Below are 22,216 nucleotides of genomic sequence, written 5' to 3' on the forward strand. Positions count from 1 at the left end.
AAATTTTGCGATTCCTTATTTTGCGAGAGGGTATTTGCCTACCTACGTTGCACACAGCCAAATTGCGATCGCAAAAGCTGAAATTCTGCAATCGCAATTTGGCTTCCTGCATCTGGCCCTTAATGCTTTAGACAAACATCTCATCCCTGGGTTTTTTTTCTCAGTGAATTGAGTCAATGCAGATGCAAAAAGGCAAATTGTAATCTTCAACTCTAGTCAATGTGCACAAAAGCCTATCTTTTTTAGCTATTTCCCTTTCTTGTCCCTTTCCATATCTGTTTTTTCTGGCTTTAATATAAATTCATTTTTTAATTTAAACATTTTCATTTGTAGATCATGCGCTCATTGTGAAACCTCTTACTTCTGAAAAAGTGTGTGCCAACGCTTTTGTTGCAGAATATTTTCATAAATTCAACTTGCTCCAATTTGTTTGGTCCATTGGCCAAAGTGTGTTCACTAAAATATTCAAATCCACGCCCTTTAGGTGGGGAAACCATTCATAAGCCTGGTCGGAGTTTGCAGAGTTCTGCTATATGGAACTCTGCGAAGTGACCCAAAAACTCCTCCATGCTAGGCAGAGTTCTGTGAGCAGCAAAGTGGGTTACGTTGTGCCGTTCGCACTGATTTTTAGTGCTGGGTGTTTGTCCCGCACTATAAAATCAGCACGAACGGCATCTCACATAGTGCAAGAGGGCACTGTTTCTCTGCGTCAGCTTCCTCAACATGAACGAAAAGTTTCTCAATGCGATTCAGGAATCTCCAGTGAAGTGGTCCAGCGTTGGATTTTCCTCACTCGTGCTCGCCAACTTACCGTTGGTGAGCACGAGCAATGTAAAAACTCTGCTACGTGGAGCGGAGTTTTTTGGAACTCCGCAAGCTCCGTGGACAGCGAAAAACTCTGCAAACTCTGCGAACGCAGCAGAGTTCACCGCTCAGGCTTAGAAACCAAGAGGGTTTATTATAGATTAAATATTGTACAAGTGCTAATTACCAATAACAACAATAAACCATTCTTTTCTCTTGGTGCTTTTGCTTGATGCTCACGTGCTTTAAAAAAAAAGATTGAACTATTTGTAACTATTATTTTTGGTGAAAAGTTCTTGTTGATGAAGTCTGTCTGATAGAAGACTGGTGAATACATAAAGTAAAGTTGCAATATGATTTAATATTAACAGGGTAATTTAGAACCTGGTGAGCCTCCCATGTCATCCTAGTCTATGGTCTCCCCTCCCTTGGAAGGCAGCAGCCTCCCTCTCAGCGTTCAGGACAACTGCAGCAGCCTGGAACTTCCATTTAGGAATAGGACACATTACAACGCAAACTTTTACAACGTATGCCTTTACAACGCAGTTTTTACATCGTAACATCCATTACAACGCATGATTCTACAATGCATGCCATCACAACACAGTTTTAGAAACTACACTTACAACGCATTCCATTACAATGCATACCATTACAGCACATACCATTACAACGCGTAATACTTTTAGGGCAAAAGTAGTGTAAGTGTTGGATAGTGTAAGGGTAAAGATAACTATTCCCACTCCAGTGAGTGCAACAGTAGGGTAAGTGTTGGATAGTGTAGGGGTAAAAATTACTATTCCCTCTCCAGTGACTGCAACAGTAGGGTAAGTGTTGGATAGTGTAGGGGTAAAAATGACTATTTCCAATTACTTACCTTACAATGCGTTGTAATGGCATGCGTTGTAATGGCATGCATTGTAATGGCATGCATTGTAGTGACATGCGTTGTAATGGCTGCGTTGTAATGGCATGCGATGTAAAGGATGTTGCGTTTTTTTTTGTGTTTTAATTTTTTATTGAAATTTACAAAAGAATACATATAGTATAATAACTGTTTGCATTATCATACAATAAATATATAAGAACATTGTTATATATAAGCATATAATAAAACTTTCTGAATAATTAATCATATTATATAATTTAATAAATACATAAACAGATCCATGCAAAGACAATTATTTGACTGTACAGTGAGGCCATAAAAGATGGAATTACGGGAAGGGGGGGGGGGGGGGAGGAGAGAGAAAGGGAAGGCAAAGAAGGGATCACAAAAGAAAACGATAAATGAAAATGTACACAAATATAACACATAATGCTATATAAAGCTATACAAATATGTTCCTGAGGAAAGAAGACACTCTAGAAAACCAATAAGAATAGAGAAAAGATGAATATAAGGGATAATAATTTCACTTGATGTACGAGAGGACATTCTAAGTGATAGATAGCATAAGGTAAGATAAGATACGATATGATAAATACTTACCATAACATAAAGTAATTATGCTGATTCGAAGAAAGAGAAAGAATAATATTCTTTGAAATAGACAAAATGAAAAGGGATGTTGCGTTTTAATTACAACGCTGTAAAGGTAGTGCGTTGTAATGACTGTGTTGTAATGGTTGTTTCCCGCCATTTAGTGATGTGTCCACACTCTACCTAATGTCAGATGAGCACCTCCATTACCAAATTTTCCCGTGGTCATAAGGTCAGAGATTTTGAATAGTGGAGCTAGCTGAGGCTCTGCCATCGGTAGATCTCCAGTTGCCCTACCCTAAATGGGTCAAGGGAACTACAAAGTTGGCAGTCAGGGCATCCTACAAGCTCTAAATTGTCCATATGTGTGGTGAAACATCTAGTAATCTTCTGCAACAGGTGACCTACATTGTTCTGTCCTCCCTTTGTTATGCTTTCACAAGGAAAGAAAATTACTTCAGTATAAGAGGTCGATTATGATGTCATCCGGAAAGGTGCCAAAACGGATTCGGGTCTGCCGAATCCGATTCGGAACCCATCTTTCTGACTGAATCAGAAAGCTTTCTGAACGACCGATTAGGATGATCGGAAAGCGTTCGGACTGTCCAAGTCGGTTCCAGATGGCATTCGGAGGAACCGAGTCGTTCAGAGCCAACTCGTACATGTCAATGGTCCACGTTTCTGACCGAGAGATTACAATGTCAGTTTCGGACAGCCTTTCCGAATCGGTTGTTCCGACATGGATCGGCTGTCGGAATCTGGCTTTCAGGGCCCATAGCAGGCCTCCCTTCACCCGGAGCCTTCCGAATGGGGCCCATGGAGTACCCAAGGGATCCCCCTTTCAGGTCATGCACAGTGTGGCAGGCACCAATGGGTGCCCACCACAGGGTGCACGATTTTCACCAAACACCCCTTTCTTCAATGGGAGCCTGTGTATTCGGTCGGAACACAGGCTCCCATTGAAGTCAATAGGAGTTTGACCGAATGGTATTTGGAACCATCGTAATCGGTCGGTCAGTTGGAAACCATTCCGAGACCGATTCGGTCGGAAACCATTCCGAGACCGATTCAGTCAGAATGCTTTCAGGACGACATTGTAATCGACCCCTAAATAGTATGTGTACATTTCCTTTTTATTTACATTTGGTATGTGTCCTTGAATTTGAAAATCTAGTTAAATGCTTTATTGATTCATTGACTTGGAAAGTCTGAAGCATTTCTGAAGTAAAGGTTACTTCTTCCAATGCCAATTTTTGCTTATTATATGTTCATATCTTATTAATCGCTCTCAACCAGTTACTTCCTCCTCTTGTAATTCAGAATCTCGACTCTTACACTGCAAAAGACACGAAGACTCTGCTCTAGTACCTTGTTTAGGCAACACTCATGTTGAGCCTCTGGTTAATTGCACCCACTACTAACATGAAGTGATATTTACAATTTTAGCAATAGTTCAATAAGACTTTTGTAATTTTTTTATTGCATACCGATGTTAACAGGAGTCCATAAACACACACCACCACCAAACACTAGACTTCTTCCGCCTCCTCATCCACCACCTTCACTACTACTGCTACAGGCCATTGAGTTCCATTGACGGCCAACTACATCTTCTTGCTTTAAATCAACTTGGATAACGACAAAAACGATATATTTAGAGTACTGATGTTCCCGGATGAAAGCTTTGTAAGAAATCTGAAAAGCATTTAGAGAAACGCTGCAAAGGCACCCTGGGGACAGTGCCCGCAGAGCATTCTTTTCACCACAAATATAGATTTTCACTACAATTGGTTAGTAGGCGCTATATAAATACCATTCACAATTACACTTCTATGTTAATCAGATCTCTAGAGCGACAGAAGCACGAGACGCTCATCGAACACGTGTATAAATAGCTAAACATATTGCATTCATGCATTCAGCATTTAATTGCAGCCAATTATATGTATTTTAGCTTACATTTGCTTTCTTCAACAGTGACTTACTTCGTTAAAGTGTTTTTGAAAGTGTTGGGTGAGGTGATCTGTGACTTTTCTTCGGGTGTGTGTGGATGTACTTTAATAAATGCAGTGCTCAGAAGAATGAATAATCTCACAACATCCGTTTCCAGTAAAATACAGAACATTGAAAAGAAATTGGTATCTTCAGTGTGTCAGAGACCCATATTTCTTTTTTTGTAACCTTTCAGGTATGACAGACAGAAGTTGATTGTAAAAGAAATTCATAATTGTCAGTACATCACTTGCATGAATCCAACAGCAGGAAGCTTCTCTGTTAATCCGCGTTTACAGGTAAGACTAGTTTAAAGTTCACACAGAATGACAATTTAATTCACATTGTCTGGTATAGTAATAGATAGGTGACAACGCCTGTCTCCAATAATGAAAAGTTACTTTGGTTGTGTCCACTACAAAACAGGTTCTTTTTTAGCCAATAAAAGTTCCAGAACACACAGAATGAAATTTTATAATTTTAGTAGTTTGTTGGCAAATTACTGTATCTTGCTGTTTACTTTGCTTATTCTTGAAACCTAAACCAGTAGAATATGGGAAAGTGAGCCAGGAATTAGGTTTTATCGGCACACAGTTATAATTGGGCCATATCTATCAGCTATAAGGAAATGCAGTGCAATGTACTAGCATGAATAATTGGATTGAAATACAGATATTAAGTGCTATGAACTTCAGATTTTCGACAGCAGGGGAGGGTGGAAGATCATGATTTTTTATTAAAAAACATGGAGGCTAATATAATGCTATCCTCTTTCTTGCCAAATCCTAGCAGCAACTAGAACAAACATTTAGAACTTAGAATAAGATTCTTTATAACATTCCAATCCATTATATATTCCCATGACAGGCAGCCATCTTACTTCTTTTTTGCTGCAAATTGAAAGAACACAGGGCCTCATTACGATGTCGGGTGGACCGCCACCGACAGGCCGTCAGTGGCCGACCGTCCGACATCCGGGCCATCGGTTCTGACTGTCACATGTGGTTGGACCGCATAGGTCAAGGGGAAAGCCTGCTGTCTTCGATAGGATCCAAGATCCAGTCGGGGTGGTGGTCGAAATTCTATCCCTACAAAGGAGGTGTAAGGATTTGGATGTCCCTTTCCGCCTGCCTTTTCATGGCCGTCCCACCGCCATGAAAAGGAAGATACAAACTGACTTAGGGGACCCTGTCCCACATGGGCCACTGCTAAGTGGCCCTGGGGTCACATGTAGTGTCTCTCACGTTTCCATGCACTGTGCGCCAAGCACCACATAGTCCATAAATCCTCTCTTCCTCCTTTGAGAATCTTAGGGCTCTCGGCCAACTTTGCTGCACCTCTACTAAATCTATTTGATAACCCTGCACAGTCTGCAACACCCAAGGAGCTGCAGTTGTCTACTTCCTTTCCTCTAAAAGAATGGGCGAGTCTGCCACCCAATTATACCTAAATACACAACAGGTCGCTTCCCGAACATACCTTGTTCTTCTCTTGTCCTTCTGTCTCCCCTTGATCATCCTCTTCCCCTGCCTCTGGGGATAGAATCCTGTTGTTTGATATCCTGAGGGTCTGAATCCACGCGAGAGCGATGCCCACGTGATCCCAAATCCATAGGTGGGGGATCGATTCCGCATTCCCCTGGCTTCGCCAAAGGCCTTCCTAATATCTTTCAGTACTTTCTGTATGGAGTTAAAACCACCAGAATACTTTGCCATTTATTTCACAAATACACCTCAAATAAGAATACATTTTGCATTTAGCCCTGACTTCTTATTTGCAAGATCTGCTAACTTTGGGTCCATCTTTATAGGAGACTTTTTCTATGCTCAGAACACAAAGCTGCATTAGTGTTTCCCGGCAAACACACAGCTCACAGTACCCGTTGGCGCAGCTCCAAGACAGCTACAGCAGTTTCCTGTAAATATGCTTCCTCACACATGTCGAAAAGTTTGGTTATGGGACCAAATATATCAAGCAAACGATCCTAGCAACCCCTTTAAACCCTTGTCCAGACCTCTTCTGGGGCTTCGCCCCGACTTCTCAAACTCAGGAGTAAATGCCTCCTTATTGGCTAACGAATGTCTTGGACACTCTGAATGAAGCCCAGTTCTAACCTCCTTAGGCATCTCCCGCCCAATCCACATATTCTTCCACATGCCGTGCTGGGACCCACTGAGGAGACAAAGGATGCTGTAGGGTATGAGGGTCAAACATATAGTCTCCTAAAGGATCCTTCACTTGATCAACCTGATCCTTTCCTTCAAAAGATCTCTTTTCTTGTCAATCGCCTTATGATCCATGTCCCCAGAACCTGAAGAACACAATATCACAATGTCACCACTGCTGGTTGACTCGGCACAGGCCACCGCTCTGTGACTCCTTTTCTTGGCCTTTATAGCCCTCTCATCCAACTCCATCGAGTTGCCCCCTGGCTTTCCTTTGGACCGTGGTGTCCTTTAGTCAGAATGCCTTTCCCTTTCTGCAGATGCTTTCTTTTTTCTAGTCATCTTACGACCCTCATTTTTTCCACCTGCCTTTACAGCAGCCTCTTCAACAGACCAAAACTGCTCTTCCTCATTCACCACCTAATTTCCCTTGCAGCTTCTCCAAACAGTCATCTAACTTTTTCCCCAATTGGGTTGCAAAGAAGAAACCGCCTTACTAACACACTCCTGCACCTTGTCATCTAAACTCTGCTCAGATGCACTATTACTCCCCATACTTTCTATTAAAAATGACCAACTAACTCATTTCCTGATATTCAATTATTTGGTATATAATTTCAAAATGGAATTCTCATAATCTAAATTGATCTTCACTTCCTTCACAAATCATCATAGACCAGCATTCCTCAGCGGCTTCAACTCTGCAGTGTGTCGACACAAAGCTGTCAGGAAAATAAATGACTGTTCTAGCCCCAAATATGGCCGCCCTCAACGCATAGCAAAGCACAAAAGCTCCCCCTGTTCAAAATTGCAGCCCACTACCAAATGCAAGTATGGCAACCTCTCAAGTTCAAACCTCTTACCGACTCGCTCATTGATCTTACTCACATCTGACCTCCTACAAGTATGAAAAAGCCAAGTTTCCTATTCTAGAAGCCAAGTCTTCATATCTTATCGCTTCCGACCTAAAATACGCACATTGGCTCATGCCCTCGCTGCATGCGAGAGCGCGCATAAACAAACCCGGCTTCAAAACCGAATCCTTACTTCTCCGACGCCACACGCAATGTCAGTCAAACAGCACAGTCTGTGCGCGAGGCCCAAGAACTGCTGTTTACACCACACCTGAACCACTAATGCCTATTAGTGTCCAATAAATCCAATATGAAAATCCAAAATAATTTGGAAGCTTCCACACATTTACAAAAACAGGCGAGTCCACAACACGGCTTCATTCTAATCACCTTCGTGTGCCCATGGCTCCAAGCGACCAAGGAGCCCCAACTGTCCATGCCGAACAAAGGTCTGACATTTCCCTGCTCTCTGATTCACTTTACAATGTCTCCATCACAGCTATCAAACTGAATAGGCCACTAAACTTGCTGCATCGGCCTCAAGCTTACTCCCCAGGCACCAGTCATCCTAAACCTTGACTCCACACAAGCTGGTGCTGTAAAACAGACACAAATCAATTAATCCATTCTTCATTTAAGTCTTAACATAATAAATATACTGCTTCCACCTTGCTCTCGAAAGTAATACATCAAATGTCAAGAGCAAGCCTGGAGTATTTATCTTGAGAGGGAGCAGCAACAAAGAAGGAAGATGGCTGCCTGTCATAGGAATATTCAATGCATTGAAATGTTATAAGGATTCTTATTCTAAGTTCTAAATGTTTGTTCTAGTTGCTACGGTGAGTTGGCAATAAAGAGGATATGCATAATATTGGCCTCTGTGCTTTGCCATAAAATCACAACAGTGGGAAACAAACATTGTCACCCACTGCTGTGATGTCATATGGGGATTGATTCCCTTAACCTGTCTCTTAAGGCTTGATCGCTTCATCGAGGGAGAGGGAGTAGAGAGGGTGGTAGTTTAAAAAATATATATTATGTCGGGTGGGACATTGAAGAGTAGGTGCTGTGGTTGGGTGGCAGGATACCAGGATTTATTTTTATATTTGTACAGGTGGGGGGGATTGGAGAGAGGGTAATGTGCGTGGTGGTAGGATAGCAGTTATATTTTCAGTTTTGAGTAGGAGGAGAAGCTAAATGCAGAGGTTGGTGGGTGGCTGTAGGTCAAGTATTAGTTTTTTAATTTGAGCAAGGGGAGGTGAAGGAATTGGAGGGGGGATAGTATTTAATTGGTGGCCTAACATCAAGTGTTTTTTCCATTTAGGCAGTGGAGGGGGGTAAATGCAGAGGGTGCTAAGGTGTCTTGAAGGGATTATTCTTTTTCTTCTAATAGTGAGATTTAGTGAGGGTAATACTGAGCGTGTTGTAGTCATCAGGATGCTACATACCTGTTTTAAAATGTGGATGTTAGAGGGGAAGGAGAGCTAGTGGGTAGTTGGAAAGGATGACGGACACCAGATTTAATAAAGGTAGAGGGAAGATGCAAGTGAGGCATGTTGTGTATAGCTCCTTCATGGCTCTTCTACTATTGTGCAGCTGATGGTACCAGAGGGAGGTTAAGTGGAGGCACCATGCATAACATAAAGTTAAAGATGGCTAGCTGTGAATGAAGGGGATGTTTTTCACGTTGAAGTTCTGAGTGACATCATAGACAGCTCAAGCTTCACTATTGTAGTCTCTCTGATGTCACTTAGAACCTCTTGTTGAAAACCATCCCTGTAATTCACAGTTATCCATCTATATGTATGTATGTTATGTATAGCCCTCACTGAGAGCCACTAGTATGAACACCAGGATCTAAGTCTGGTTATTCGCTGCTATGATATAGCAACAGTGGGTTACCAAATGTGTTACCCACTGTTTCCATGTCATAAAGGAATTCCAGGCTGCTCTGAATGGCCCTTCTAAGAATATGTAGCACAGCACTGATTCTGTGCTCTGATGGAGAGCAGAGGGTACAGCTTCAGGAGTGGAGGGGGCAGTATGACACTGAGGGTGGTGAGTTGGGGGGCTGGAGGACAGCTTTTTTTGTTTTACATTTAAGATAGAGAGGAGAAACCATGAAATCTAGGGCTCCCTCTTTTCCTCAGCCTCTACATAGCAGTTAAAGCAGTGACCAATAGTTTTGGGTGCTGTACGTAACATAAAGCTATACTTGCGTAAAAAAACCTGAAGAGAAAATGTCGATGGCGACGGTTGAAGGAGGCCGGGTACTATTTGTTGAGTTTGGGTTGGGGAAGAACATTTAGATGGCACTGGGAGTGAGGGGCAGGAGGCCAGGGATTTTGTTATCTTTAGGGGTGAGAGGGAATCATGTAATATATGGCTTGCCATCACTCTGCCACTCCGAAGAAGATGTTGAAAACAGGGACAAATTATTTGAAGGACCCGAAGAACAGCAGATGAGTAACAAATAAAGAATATGAATTTTTTTCACCCCAGTGCTCTCAATGATATCTCGCTCTCATTGTCCATTTGATGTCACCCAGAAGCCCTGGGTGAAAAACATCCTAGTTAGTCACAGTTATCCATCCTTACTTCTATATGTTATCAACCAATTTCTAAATATACTATTGGGTTTGTTTGTGGCTAGCTTTAAAAAACTGTTTTCAACTTTTAAACCACATATTTCAAAAGAAGTGTGCCATATAAAGGTGGCTCTGGCTCTTTTTAAGTCACTCTACTCTGGAACATATGAAGAGAAACTTAATAACTGTAAGGTGTAATATGGTACATAGAGAATGCATAAACATACCTATCTTAAAAAGGTATTGTAAGCTTTTTATTTGTTTCTTGAAAGCTCCTTCTCTATGCCAGGGTTTCTCAAACCTTGTATTGATGTGACCCAATTTTCCTTCTGCTGTCCACATTCAAGAGTTTCGGATCCCTGTTACCTACATTTTCAATGTTGCTAAATTAATTATCTCACAATAAGGAGCTATAGAGGGAAAATTGATCAGGTTGCCCTCCACTCAAAACATAAACAAACACCAAAAAGACCTGATCAATACGGGCTGCATCCACTTTCATATATAGGATTGGGAATGGTTTTTCAACTTGAATTACCCCCCAAAAAAAGATTTGTTGTCCACAATTCTTATAGCCCCAAGTAGATTTCTAAAAAACCTTTAAGGTAGTCAGTCACTGTGCTCCAGATATACCCCCCACTTAAACAGGTGTATAAACAACAAAAAATTGTGAATAGGCGAGATAGCACCTCCCGTGCGCTACACCAAAGGAGCTTACTGGTTGGTTCTCACCAGTTGTGCCCACGTTTCTCATCATAGGTAGCTATCTCACCCGAGAAAATAAAGAAAAAGTGTCCAGTACAAACAATAAAGGTGAAAAAGTGTTTGTGTATATCACAAAAAAGAAGAAGAAAGAGACCCCGTAATGTTAAAATTGAGTTAAGCCTCATATACAACAAATGCCGATTTTATTCAAAACTCGTGAGCTTACTCAAAGTTAAAAACAACTGCATGTTGCAGACCAGGCAATTTGATGTGACCCAATTTTCCTTCTGCTGTCCACATTCAAGAGTTTCGGATCCCTGTTACCTACATTTTCAATGTCGCTAAATTAATTATACCTTATAATGTATTGGTAGGGTCCATCAGAACTGTGACCTGACCACATTCAGGTCCCAGTCCAGAAATTGAAATCCCTGTTCTGTGGCATACTAAGGAGCTCAGTCTAAAACATTTTCTTTACCAAATATGAAGCTTTTTGAAAAGTTTTGAATTGGTTATCACTTTTGCAGATATTTACTGCAACATAGAAAAATTCTGTGACCTGGAGGCAAACATTCTTTGCTTTTTACTCCTTTTCTTAGTGTCACTGAAGCATGGGGTCAACTGTAATGGGACCTGTGACATCACCACTTAAAAGTACTATGCTAATTATGATTCATAATCAGAAGTGTCATATCTAACACAGAAACGGCATAATAACTTGTAGGGGACAAAATATAGAAAGAGAATGAAAAATGGGCAACTGTGTATAATGGTTCTATAAAGGCCAACTTTGAGCCTGGTGACATAATAACCCATAATCCTAAATGCTAACCGGTTTTAAGTGCTAGCAGCACTCTAAGTGGCATTGTTGGATCATTATTGACATGATACTGATCATCTACTTTATTACATTCAATGTGCATGCTTTCCATTAGTTGAAAATCCGTATTTCTTCGAGTAATGTCAAATTATTCATGGATATGGCATCACTCCGATGAATGACTGATTTTTAAACCAATCCTGTGGGTGCAACAAAAGCACTGAAGCATGTCATACAATATAACTAAACATCTCAATAACTGCAATAGGGCCATTATGGAATGTGGCAAAATATGCTGAAAGTATTGTAATCTCACCAATTTCTGCATGGTGTTTCCGAACTGTGTGCCTTGGTATGGGGAAAGATTCCTCAAGTTTTGACCTGGCATAAATGTCCCCAGAGTCCCTCCCCGTAATATCATCATATGTGGTAATAGCTGCGTGCAGTATTAACACATCTACTGTGACACAAATTAGGGGGGAAACGCCTGCTTCCGCCTAAATCGGTGTAAGAGCATACATTTAATGTAAACCTCAGTGTATATGGAGGATTTACAGTTTTCTTTTTCTACTTTTCTCGTGCAGAGACATTTCTCGGTGTTTGCGGTGCATTTTCCTGGAATGGATGCTCTAACCACAATTTACAGCAGAATCCTGCATGCCCATCTGCAGTCCGGCGGCTTCAGTTACAGTGTGGTGAAGTCCTCCTCCACAACAATACAAGCTGCCATTTGCCTGCATCAGAAAATGACTCAAAATTTCTTTCCGACCGCTATAAGATTCCACTATGTTTTTAATTTAAGAGATCTGACACACATATTCCAGGTAAGTCAATACTCCGGGTCACTTTCAATAATGAAACAAGATGTGAAATAAATAAATGTGTGCATGATTTATTTGGAGTTTTCTCTAGTCGGCGGTGGTGTTTCTGGGAGAACCGCAGCCCCACTACCTACATATTTAAACATAACACAGGCAGCATTTAAGTAGGGTCCAGAGAGGGGTCTTTCTGAAGCATTGGTCTCAAATATGCATACTAGTCGCTCACTGCGCCTTTTCATTCGTTTGTGAAAGGGATTTATCTCATATGCTGCCAAGTAATTTTCAGAAGCCGCAATTTCATTATTTTGGAGCAGGGAAAACACGCAGGGCCTGTGCAAATCAGAGGAAATAGATATAGTGGGAAATGAAGGCTTGGAAAATGAGTTCCAATATCAAATATAAATCGGCGAAGAACAACTTTATGATGGTTATTCAAAGAGTGTGGTTTTCTTTCATTTGATGAGCAAGTTTCATCTTCAGGTTAATGAGATGCGCCATTTCCAGTAGTTGCATCTTATGCGAAACAATCTCTGTTTCTGGCGGGCTGCACAGATGGATCTGCAAAGTGTGACTATTAATGGAAGTAGTCAAGCTATTGAATTGGAACTGGAGGCTTGTGCTTTACATATATCCTACATCTTGGAGTCTATAGGCTAAACAACATTGATGCTGAGAATTTTGTGAACATTTGAATGTTGTTTTTCTTTTTTTTTGGAAGAAGGTAACACTGAGGATAAGACAAATAAATATTTCTAAATATACGACAGGGTGTCGCAAATTGAATCTCATGAGTCCACCATAGTTTTGTTTGTGGACGGAGGTCACCACCACACCATAAAGACAGGCGCAGAGGAAGGGCAGTCAAAATGATAGATTGAGAATTGATTGACATCAGTTTATTGTGGTGCCTGATCTTTACTTGGCCACATCGTGACGAAGATGCAGTCTTTCTTTCCTGTTGTTTGTCAGCTACGAGAGAAACAATGTGCACTTAGAGGAAGGCCCAGCACTGCCGCAACGCTCTGTCACAGAGTTCTTGACATCCAGCCTACGCGATCCCTTCTAGAGATCAGGACCAAGGTCAGCACCGAAGAGACACAATGCCAGATGAGTGGGAGGCAGATCATTCAACAGAAGGGGCAAGACACTGAGGAGCATATGTACAAGGAGTTAAAGCCACCCTAAGGTCATTTATTTTGACGTTGGCGTTACCTCCTTTACCTAATCTACAAGGCATTTTGTGGCTTAACGCCGCCTTGTAAATAATGACCCTATTTACGCAGCGCTTAGCGTGAAAGGGCTGCGCAATGGGCACTGCAGTGGGTGTTCTGCAGAAACAAGCATTGCTTTTTGATGCTGCCCCATATTTACAAGGTATGGGGCAGCGCCAAACAGAAGACGAGGAAATACCTGGTCTTAAACAGGCGATACAAGGACAAATGTTTTATTTCTATTCGTATTTTGCTCTTCTAGGTGTGCTATTCTGCAGCACACAGAGAAACAGCAAATCGCCTTTGCAGATTGTTTATATGCAGGAAGTTGTCACTTCCTGCACATAAGCAATCACCCCTGCAGCGCAGACACCATTGATACATGATTCAAGAGTGCCTGCGCTGGTGCTTGGCAGCGTTTTTATCTCCAGTGCTAGGGGAAACCCAGGGGTGCACCCTATTTTTGTGAATATGGCGCATCCTTGCATTTTAAAGCATGTTTGAGCACGTAAACATCCCTTACAGTGGCCTTAGAAGATCCAAAGGCAGTCGCATCTGAATGTTTCTGAGCTGGGAGCACATTTGAAGCAAAAATTGAATTATCAACTACATGTAGGGTTGGGGATCAGGCAAGTTAAATACTGGAAGAGGTGCTGCAGTCAAGGAACTGACGGAACCACATGGGTGGTTTGTTGGGGTCCATGGTTTGTTTTGATTACAGAAAGGTAAATGAATAATGTCTTTGAGAGTATTCACATGCCTAACAGGTTCCCAAGTCAGCAAATATATTCCATCTTTTCAATGAGATTCTTGTGTTTTAGCCCTTTGATTTTGGAATCAAGAATGTCAAGTTTTTAAACAAAATAATGAGCAACTAGTGGAACAGTGGTCCACTTGACTTATGTGTGCATGTGCCAGGGAAGATCAGTGATGCATGAAACACAGAATTTATTTTCATGGGGTTAAAGAGAGCTTAACTGTAATAGGATAAATAACCCGCCCTATGCAATATGGTGCTAGGAAATAAGGCTTTAATTTATGTTGAGAGTCGGTAATGGAAATGTGCTCATTAAATTCACAGATTAGATTGTACGTTATGTGGATGTTTGCTGGTTGTCTCTTGTCTGCATATTTCTTGTCGACATTACAATGCTCGACTATTATGCTTTCCTCAGGACTGAATACTTTGTATAATACTAAAACATGTTTTTAATTCACCTTCCTAGCATACATATTAGGATACCAATGATTTTTTTCCACAAAACATCAAAAACAAATATCAACATAGGAAATGTTTTAAATATATGATACCTTCTTAGTAGTCATGAATAAGGTAGCCAGGTCACGTAGATTATATCGTCACTTGGATTATATCTTAATTGAAGAAGTTGTAGTTAAGTTACAGTTTATAAGTTAGGTGGTAAAATACTCCACCAGGAGCAGCATCGTCACTGCTGAGCCCACTCTCTCCAACTGACACTCATACACCTCAGGCACTCATCAATGTTCCATTACATCACACACACACACTGGCTGAGCAGCAGGGAACTGAGGAACCATGGAGATGATGCATTATAACAACATCAAGTTACAAAACATCTCCTCCCCGTAGAGATGTAAACGAAAATACAAAAAAACCTAAAAATGGAAATTCCAACAATTAATAGGTCCCACAAATATTCAAACTCTAAAATCATCAAGATAAGAAAGTACAATTACACTTATAAATTATTAAGACAGGTAAATTCAATTACCGCACCACCTACTGCACACTATCACAAGTAATATAGTCCGCACTACTCATAAATTATGACAAATATGGAATGCATGGCAGGACCAGGGAACTACTCACACCATCTACTGCACATGCTTAATTTTTAACCCCTTAGGAAGGACTCGACAAATTTAGGGTGCAACCCACATGACCCTAACAACATCTTCATCAAGTACTCAAAACACAGTCTAGCCACTACACCACATTACAGCATGCACAACAGAACCACATGTATCTAACCCCCCTACTGCATATCACAAAAGGACCAAGGGTACATTGCCCCTTCACCCCCCCTTCTGCATACCACAACAGGTCCAGGGGTAAGTACGCTACTGGAACAAATGCAACAATACTCACTGCTACAGAACATTACATTCACAATAAATAGTAACAATAAAAGCAACAATACTCCCTGTCGCAATCTCACATGGCATTCACAATAAATGGTAACAACACATACAACAATACTCGCTGCTGCAGTTTCAAAATGGCATGGCAGTAATATAAAAGCCACCCCTCCGGGGAGCGACCTCTCACCCGAACATAAAATCTTCCATTATCTCACCTAAACACATTGCCACAGTACAATTTCTTACATTTAAGGGATGTCATGTTAAACACGTTTTGCTACTGACATCACACCTTGCGTCCATTCCTCAGTGCGGTTTTGGTTCAACTGTGGTAAACAAAAATCTTCTTTACCGGACTGAATTTCATACGGGATCTTGAAATAAAATAAAATAGCTCAGAATAACAAGAGGCAGAATCCGTGGTATAAGAGTTTCTAAATGGGCTTTATTCCATCAAAAAATGGCCGACTCGAGTCGCGGCCTTCAGGTTCCGTCACCACGAGGGTTCAGGAAGTGAAGTACAATACTTTATTGACAGACATGCATTTTTATAATAAGTACATTACAATGAAACGAATGTAGAAGGCGTAACATTTGATAAGAAAAGTGACAAAACAGGTACGTAATCGAAACTAGGCGTAATAAGGAATAAAAGAAACATGATTGGTTAGGATTATCAGACATAGGTGGATCTATAAGATAATACTTGGCATAGATGCGCGCGCAGCAGCATGACGTGTGATTGACGTGCAACTAGGGGGTGAAGGGGACTTGACATTTAGCTCTACATGTGGAGACGAGAAGTCTGGGGGGTCAAGTCAACCTAATCCCAAATCATATCTAACATCCTATGTTTAAAGAACTATGTTATCCACAAGGAAGGACTCTCGGACAGAATCTAGTCTATACTGACTGTGTGCGTGCACAAACGCCTAAGTGTCTATATGAGATGCGAGGGGCAGAAAACTTTCCATGGCAGCAGGGCTATGAATCACTTGCAGGAGGACGGAAAGGCTGAGTCCTTTGCTTGTGAGCTAAAGGAAATGTTTACCTAAATCACTAGACAGGAATGCATCGGCTGAAGAGCAAAATAGATAATTCGAAGGTGAAATACAGCTTCTTGGCAGGCAGGCGAAAACTGGCCGAGGCAGGCACCGTTAGCTGCACAGGGAGTAGGGCAAAGTTCATGGATACAGATGCGAGCTCAAGCTGAAGCTGTCAAAGACAGAGAGCAGGGAAAGGCTTTGAGGACAGAATCGGGCCTACTTGCCTGAACTGTAAAAATGGAGTAACTTAGCCATATAAAGTCGGTGGCCTTTCATACTTAGGAATCGAATATCCAGCCCATCGATGGCGGATCTGACAGAGAACATGTCGACGGTAGACACACATATGTTTGCGTCTTAGAAACTGGAACTAGAGGGAACATACATGTACTTGTAACATGCATATAGAACCGTTGGGGTCCAAGATAGGGGACATAACTGATCAGGAAAATCCACATTTCCACATTCCCTCCTTGTCCCCTACTTGCCCTTCAAGAGATATCAATCTTCATCATTCCATCGATTTGCTCATGGAGCATCATTTCTTCTTCCTTCTTCTTCCGGCATTTTGAACGAGAACTGTGATATGGAATGCATGATGTGGCACACAGACCACAAATCGCTGGTCCACATTGTAGGCATAAACAACAACTGAAGAGCATAAGAAGGCCAATACCTAGGAAGGATAGAACTCTCCATCCCCAGGCTGATATCACACTCCAAAACCACCCGGACCACGTCCAAGTGCCTGGATTTTCGTGTATCTGGCTTACAATCTTATGAAGGCGTGTTATAGCTTTATATACAGATGGCGAATTTTCTGGTATGAATATGCAGCAGCTGGATCCGATGACCCTGCAAGCTCCGCCCCTATCGGCCAGGATGACGTCAAGGACAAGACGATTCTGGAGAACAACAATTCTCATCACTGATTGTTCCTCTGTCAGATTGCCTAGGGCGGCTATAGTCTCATTTACTACAGCTTCAAGAGTCTTGGTGAGTCTACGTATCAGCTTACTATTTGATATTGTACCTATATAGGGAAAGATACCTTTATTGAAATCTGCATACTTGTCCCATGCCGTCTCAGTATAATCGACAACTGGGAGATCTCTTCGCTCTCTATTGTGTACTAAATGAACATTTCGATAATAATCAGGGGGAGCTAGAAAAACAGGTGGCAGAAGGAAAGCTATGTAACAGGTACCATCCCAATCTAGAGGCAAACGCATATATGCAGTCTGACCACATATAAAGTAAGAATGGCGAGAAGCTCTAAATGAAGATTTACCTTGATCACTATATTCTACTGTAGTAACGCATTGGCTATGGCCCATGTGTATGGAACCAACTTTTCTCACACATAATTCACCCTTAACTGGAAATACTGACATAGTGGGCAGAATTAGTTCAACTTCGGATTTGACATTTAAAATCATAAGATTAGGCGTAAAATTACCTAATTTATACACTTCATTTTCTAAATCAGTTCCTGTTCTACTGGGGTGACCCTCCTTATTAGGGTGACAGACTTTGAATAAAACTAGATTCAGATTTCCCCATATCCAATGTTGTTGATAAACTGCTGTGTCTGGGTCTATGGAATTTAATAAACTAAACCATGCTCCACAGGAGCCATTGTGTGTGAACGGATGTGGAAAGAAAGGCAGAACTCCTTTGTTATTCTGATAGGGAGGGAGTCGGCCACACACCCAACAATTGGTGGCATTACTAGTCTGATGGGAATGATGTAACATACTAATGAATGTGTTATTGCGCAGCGCAAGTCTATAGGACAACTCATGTGGGGGGAATTCACTAAAAGAATGTTCATCAGTTATATTGAAAGCACGTTTAGAAACAGGATAATACATATGCAACAATATACTTGCAGTAACTAAAAAACTCAAGAAAAACAAAATTAATAAAGTCACAATACAGTGGTTACGCAGTAATTTACAATAAGCATGTCGTTTCATTATGATTCTGGACTCTACATGATTCAGACCTAAGGGATACATGTCGGGACAGATTCAACCGCTTCACCTTGGAGAGGACTTAAACAATCAAATCGTCCGACAGTTTAGATCTGGACCTGAGTTTCTGCTTGTAAAGTTCGGTGCTACTGGCCTCAGCCAAAGGTAGCTTTGAGTCAATGGGGGAAGACACACGGGGAGTACTGTTTGTGTCAGGAGGAAGTCCATGAAATTTCTTTATATGGCTGGAATGCACCCAGCCTTTTCTCCCTTCGATCTTCACAGCTGTTCTGGTCGTCAGCAGGACCAACATAGGACGCTTCCACCTTGGCTCCAGTTGGGTTTTCCGATCAAAATTCCTGACGAGAACATAATCGCCGGGAATTACATCATGAGGTTTCACCTCGGTGTTGTCGGGAAAAGCTGCGACTACCTGTGAACGACAAGATTGTAGTGCAGACATCAAGGAAGCCAGGTAATCTGTCAGCATATTACAATCAACATCAGTTATTTTACGGGGTATAGGCGTCCCCCACATATTCGGTGGTCTACCAAAGATCACCTCATAAGGGGATAGCCCTGTTCGAGAGTGTGCTACCATCCTCATGTAAAATAGCGCAACTGGTAAAGCTACTATCCAGTCCACACCTTTCTCCTGACATATCTTAGACAGTCTGATTTTTAAAAGTTGATTATGTCGTTCCACGAGACCTGCTGCCTCGGGGTGTCGGACACAGTGGAATTTCCACTGATATCCCAACAAAAGTGAGACATGTTTCATTAATTCGGATGAAAAAGGCTGGCCGTTATCTGAATATACAACACGTGGTAAACCGTACCGTGGGAAGAATTCTCGAACTAGCTGCTTGGCAGTAGTCGGGGCAGTGTAATCTGATACGGGATACGCCTCTGTCCAACGGGAGAGAGCGCAGACAACTACGAGAACATATTTGAATCCTCGACAACGTTCCATCTGAATATAATCCATCTGGAGGACTTCAAAAGGATGGTCAGGAGGCTGAAATCCACCCTGCTCTACGGGAACACTCTTTCCTGGATTAAACTGACAACATATCATACAGGTACGAACCTTTTGTTTAGCTGCTGCTCGTAAATGTTTGTTGAACCAAATGTGCTGAATGCTGTCTAGCATAGCCTTCTCTCCTAAATGTGCTGGACTGTGAACTGTAGCTATAATGGCTTGAACCATGGAATCAGGGAGAAACCATACAGATTTCTCCTTCGTCATCCATCCTTGATCTGTCTGGATCCCTCCTAGTTCAGTCCACTTCTTTATTTCTTCTGCTGTGGCATGTGTCTGTATATCAATTACGTCAAGTGCGGGATCCTTAATTGTCATACACTGTGTTAGTGTCTGAACTATTGGCTTTGTCATGTCTAATGTGCGATTCTGAGCAGTCTGTTTAGCTGTTCTGTCAGCTAAATCATTGCCTTGAGAAATGATATCAGTAACCTTCGTGTGTGCTTTACATTTCATAATCGATATAGCAGTAGGTAGATGTATTGCGTTTAACAAAGCATGAATGAGGGGTCCGTGCTGAATGTGGGCACCATGGGAAGTTAAATAACCTCTCTCTCGCCACAACACGCCGAAGTCGTGTACAACTCCGAATGCATAACGTGAGTCAGTGTATACATTAACTTTCTTATTTGTGGCTTGAATACAGGCTTGTGTTAGAGCAATAAGTTCTGCTGCTTGGGCGGACAAAGTATCTATACAATTTGTCTCAATAACTTCAGTGTCTGTTGTGACTGCATACGCGGCCACTAAATCTCCTGTACTTGTTCTCATGCACGATCCGTCTACATACAACGTCAGGTCTGGATCTAACAACGGAACGTCTGTCAAGTCTTGTCTAGGTTTCGTCTTTATTTCAATGATTTCAACACAATCATGAGCTAGTGGGTCTGTTCCAATTACAGGTAATAGTGTAGCAGGATTCAATGTATTACACCGTCGGATCTCTATGTGTGGTTGAAACAATGTCAATTCATAACCGGTAAGTCTTGCTATGGTCAAGTGTTGTGTTTGTGTTCGGTTCACAAGAACCTCTACTGCATGTGGTACTTGTACTGTCAATGGATGTCCTAATACTATGGCATCGCTTTGTCTGATTGCTAAAGCTGTCGCTGCCACTGATTTCAGACATGCAGGCAAAGCCTGAGCTACGGGATCTAATGTACTGGAAAAATAAGCACATGGCTTGCGTGATCCTGCTTGATCCTGAGTGAGTACTGACAAGGCAGTACCTTCGCGTTCTGTAACAAAGAGTGTAAAATGTTTGCTATAACATGGTGTTGCTAAAACAGGTGCTTGACATAAAGTTTTCTTTAAGCTTTCAAAAGCTTGTGTATGTTCCTGAGTCCAAGGGAGAACAGTCGATGTGGCTGCCTCCTGTGTGGTTAACTGAATGAGTGGTTTTGCTAGAAAAGCGTACTGAGGGATCCACTGCCTACAATATGAAGTGAGGCCTATGAAAGCTCGCACCTCCTTTTGTGTCTGGGGTATTGACATGTTAGCAATTAACTGGATGCGATCTGGTGTAAGCTGCCTTCCCTCCTTGGACAGCGAGTGACCAAGATAAATAACTCGCTGGACACAGAATTGCAGCTTAGAAGGAGACACCTTGTGCCCCTTGTCGGCTAGGAAATGTAAAACTGTCAGGGAAGCTTTTTCACATTCTGGCTCGCTTCTCGCTGTGATCAGCAGATCATCGACATATTGAAGCAGTGCAGTATTGACTGGCATGTGGATACTGTCAAGTTCTCTCTTCAGTGCTTGGCTGTAGATGCTGGGGCTTTCTGTGAATCCTTGGGGAGCGCGTGAGAATTTAAAGCTGCGCCCATTTAAACTGAATCCGAACAAATATTGGCTTTCCGGATCTATTGGGACGCTGAAAAAGGCATTCTTGAGATCGATTACAGTAAAGAATGTTGCTTCGGAATCAATTGCTGTCAACAATGATGATATATCAGGGACCACAGGGAATTGTGGTACAATGCACTTGTTTAGTTCACGCAAATCAATAACCAATCGGTACACTGGTGGGGCAGTAGGATCAGTTCGTTTAAGAATCGGAATTATCGGTGAATTACATACATTGGAGTCTGTTTCTACAACTACTCCCTGGACAATCAGCTCATCAATGATTTTCAGCAAAGCCACTACAGCATCATGCGGTAACTTGTATTGTCGCATTCGTGGTAGTACCACTCCTGCTTTCAGGGTGACTCGATAGGGTGTAATGTTCATGCAGCCAACATCCGTAGGGCCTTGTGCCCATAGATGTACTGGTAAAGTCTGTAGTCGGGGATCCATGTCTCTAGACACATAGTGACCTTTAAAATCACGTAAAAACAACCTTACTCCTTCCGGAGAACAACATATTATGGCTCCTAGTGCTTTCAGAGTTTTAATTCCTAACAGATTTTCTGGGCATGATTTAGTAAGCAATAAATCTGTAGTTCGTGTCAAAGGTCCTATCGTAAGTGGTAGAGGCTGTGATACTTCATTAACAATAGGTTTTCCTGAAAAACCAAGGGAAATATTTTGAGAGCCTGAGAGGGGTGCCCCTGGAACTTCACTACGTTTTATGGTTGTTCGAC

At 41.8% G+C, this 22,216-nt stretch overlaps 1 protein-coding gene across 1 annotated transcript in view; it reads left to right on the forward strand.

Moving 5' to 3' along the window:
* LOC146861181 (dynein axonemal heavy chain 11-like) overlaps nucleotides 1–22,216 on the forward strand; it is a 2,741,463-nt gene that overhangs the window by 1,300,977 nt on the left and 1,418,270 nt on the right. Inside the window, exons 40-41 of the mRNA XM_085646213.1 lie at nucleotides 4,476–4,578; nucleotides 11,996–12,235. Coding sequence (XP_085502339.1) covers nucleotides 4,476–4,578; nucleotides 11,996–12,235 — 343 coding nt within the window. The remainder of the gene's footprint in view (nucleotides 1–4,475; nucleotides 4,579–11,995; nucleotides 12,236–22,216) is intronic.

This window comes from Triturus cristatus, chromosome 3_1 (assembly GCF_964204655.1).
Source record: "Triturus cristatus chromosome 3_1, aTriCri1.1, whole genome shotgun sequence".
Taxonomy (NCBI): Eukaryota; Metazoa; Chordata; class Amphibia; order Caudata; family Salamandridae; genus Triturus; species Triturus cristatus.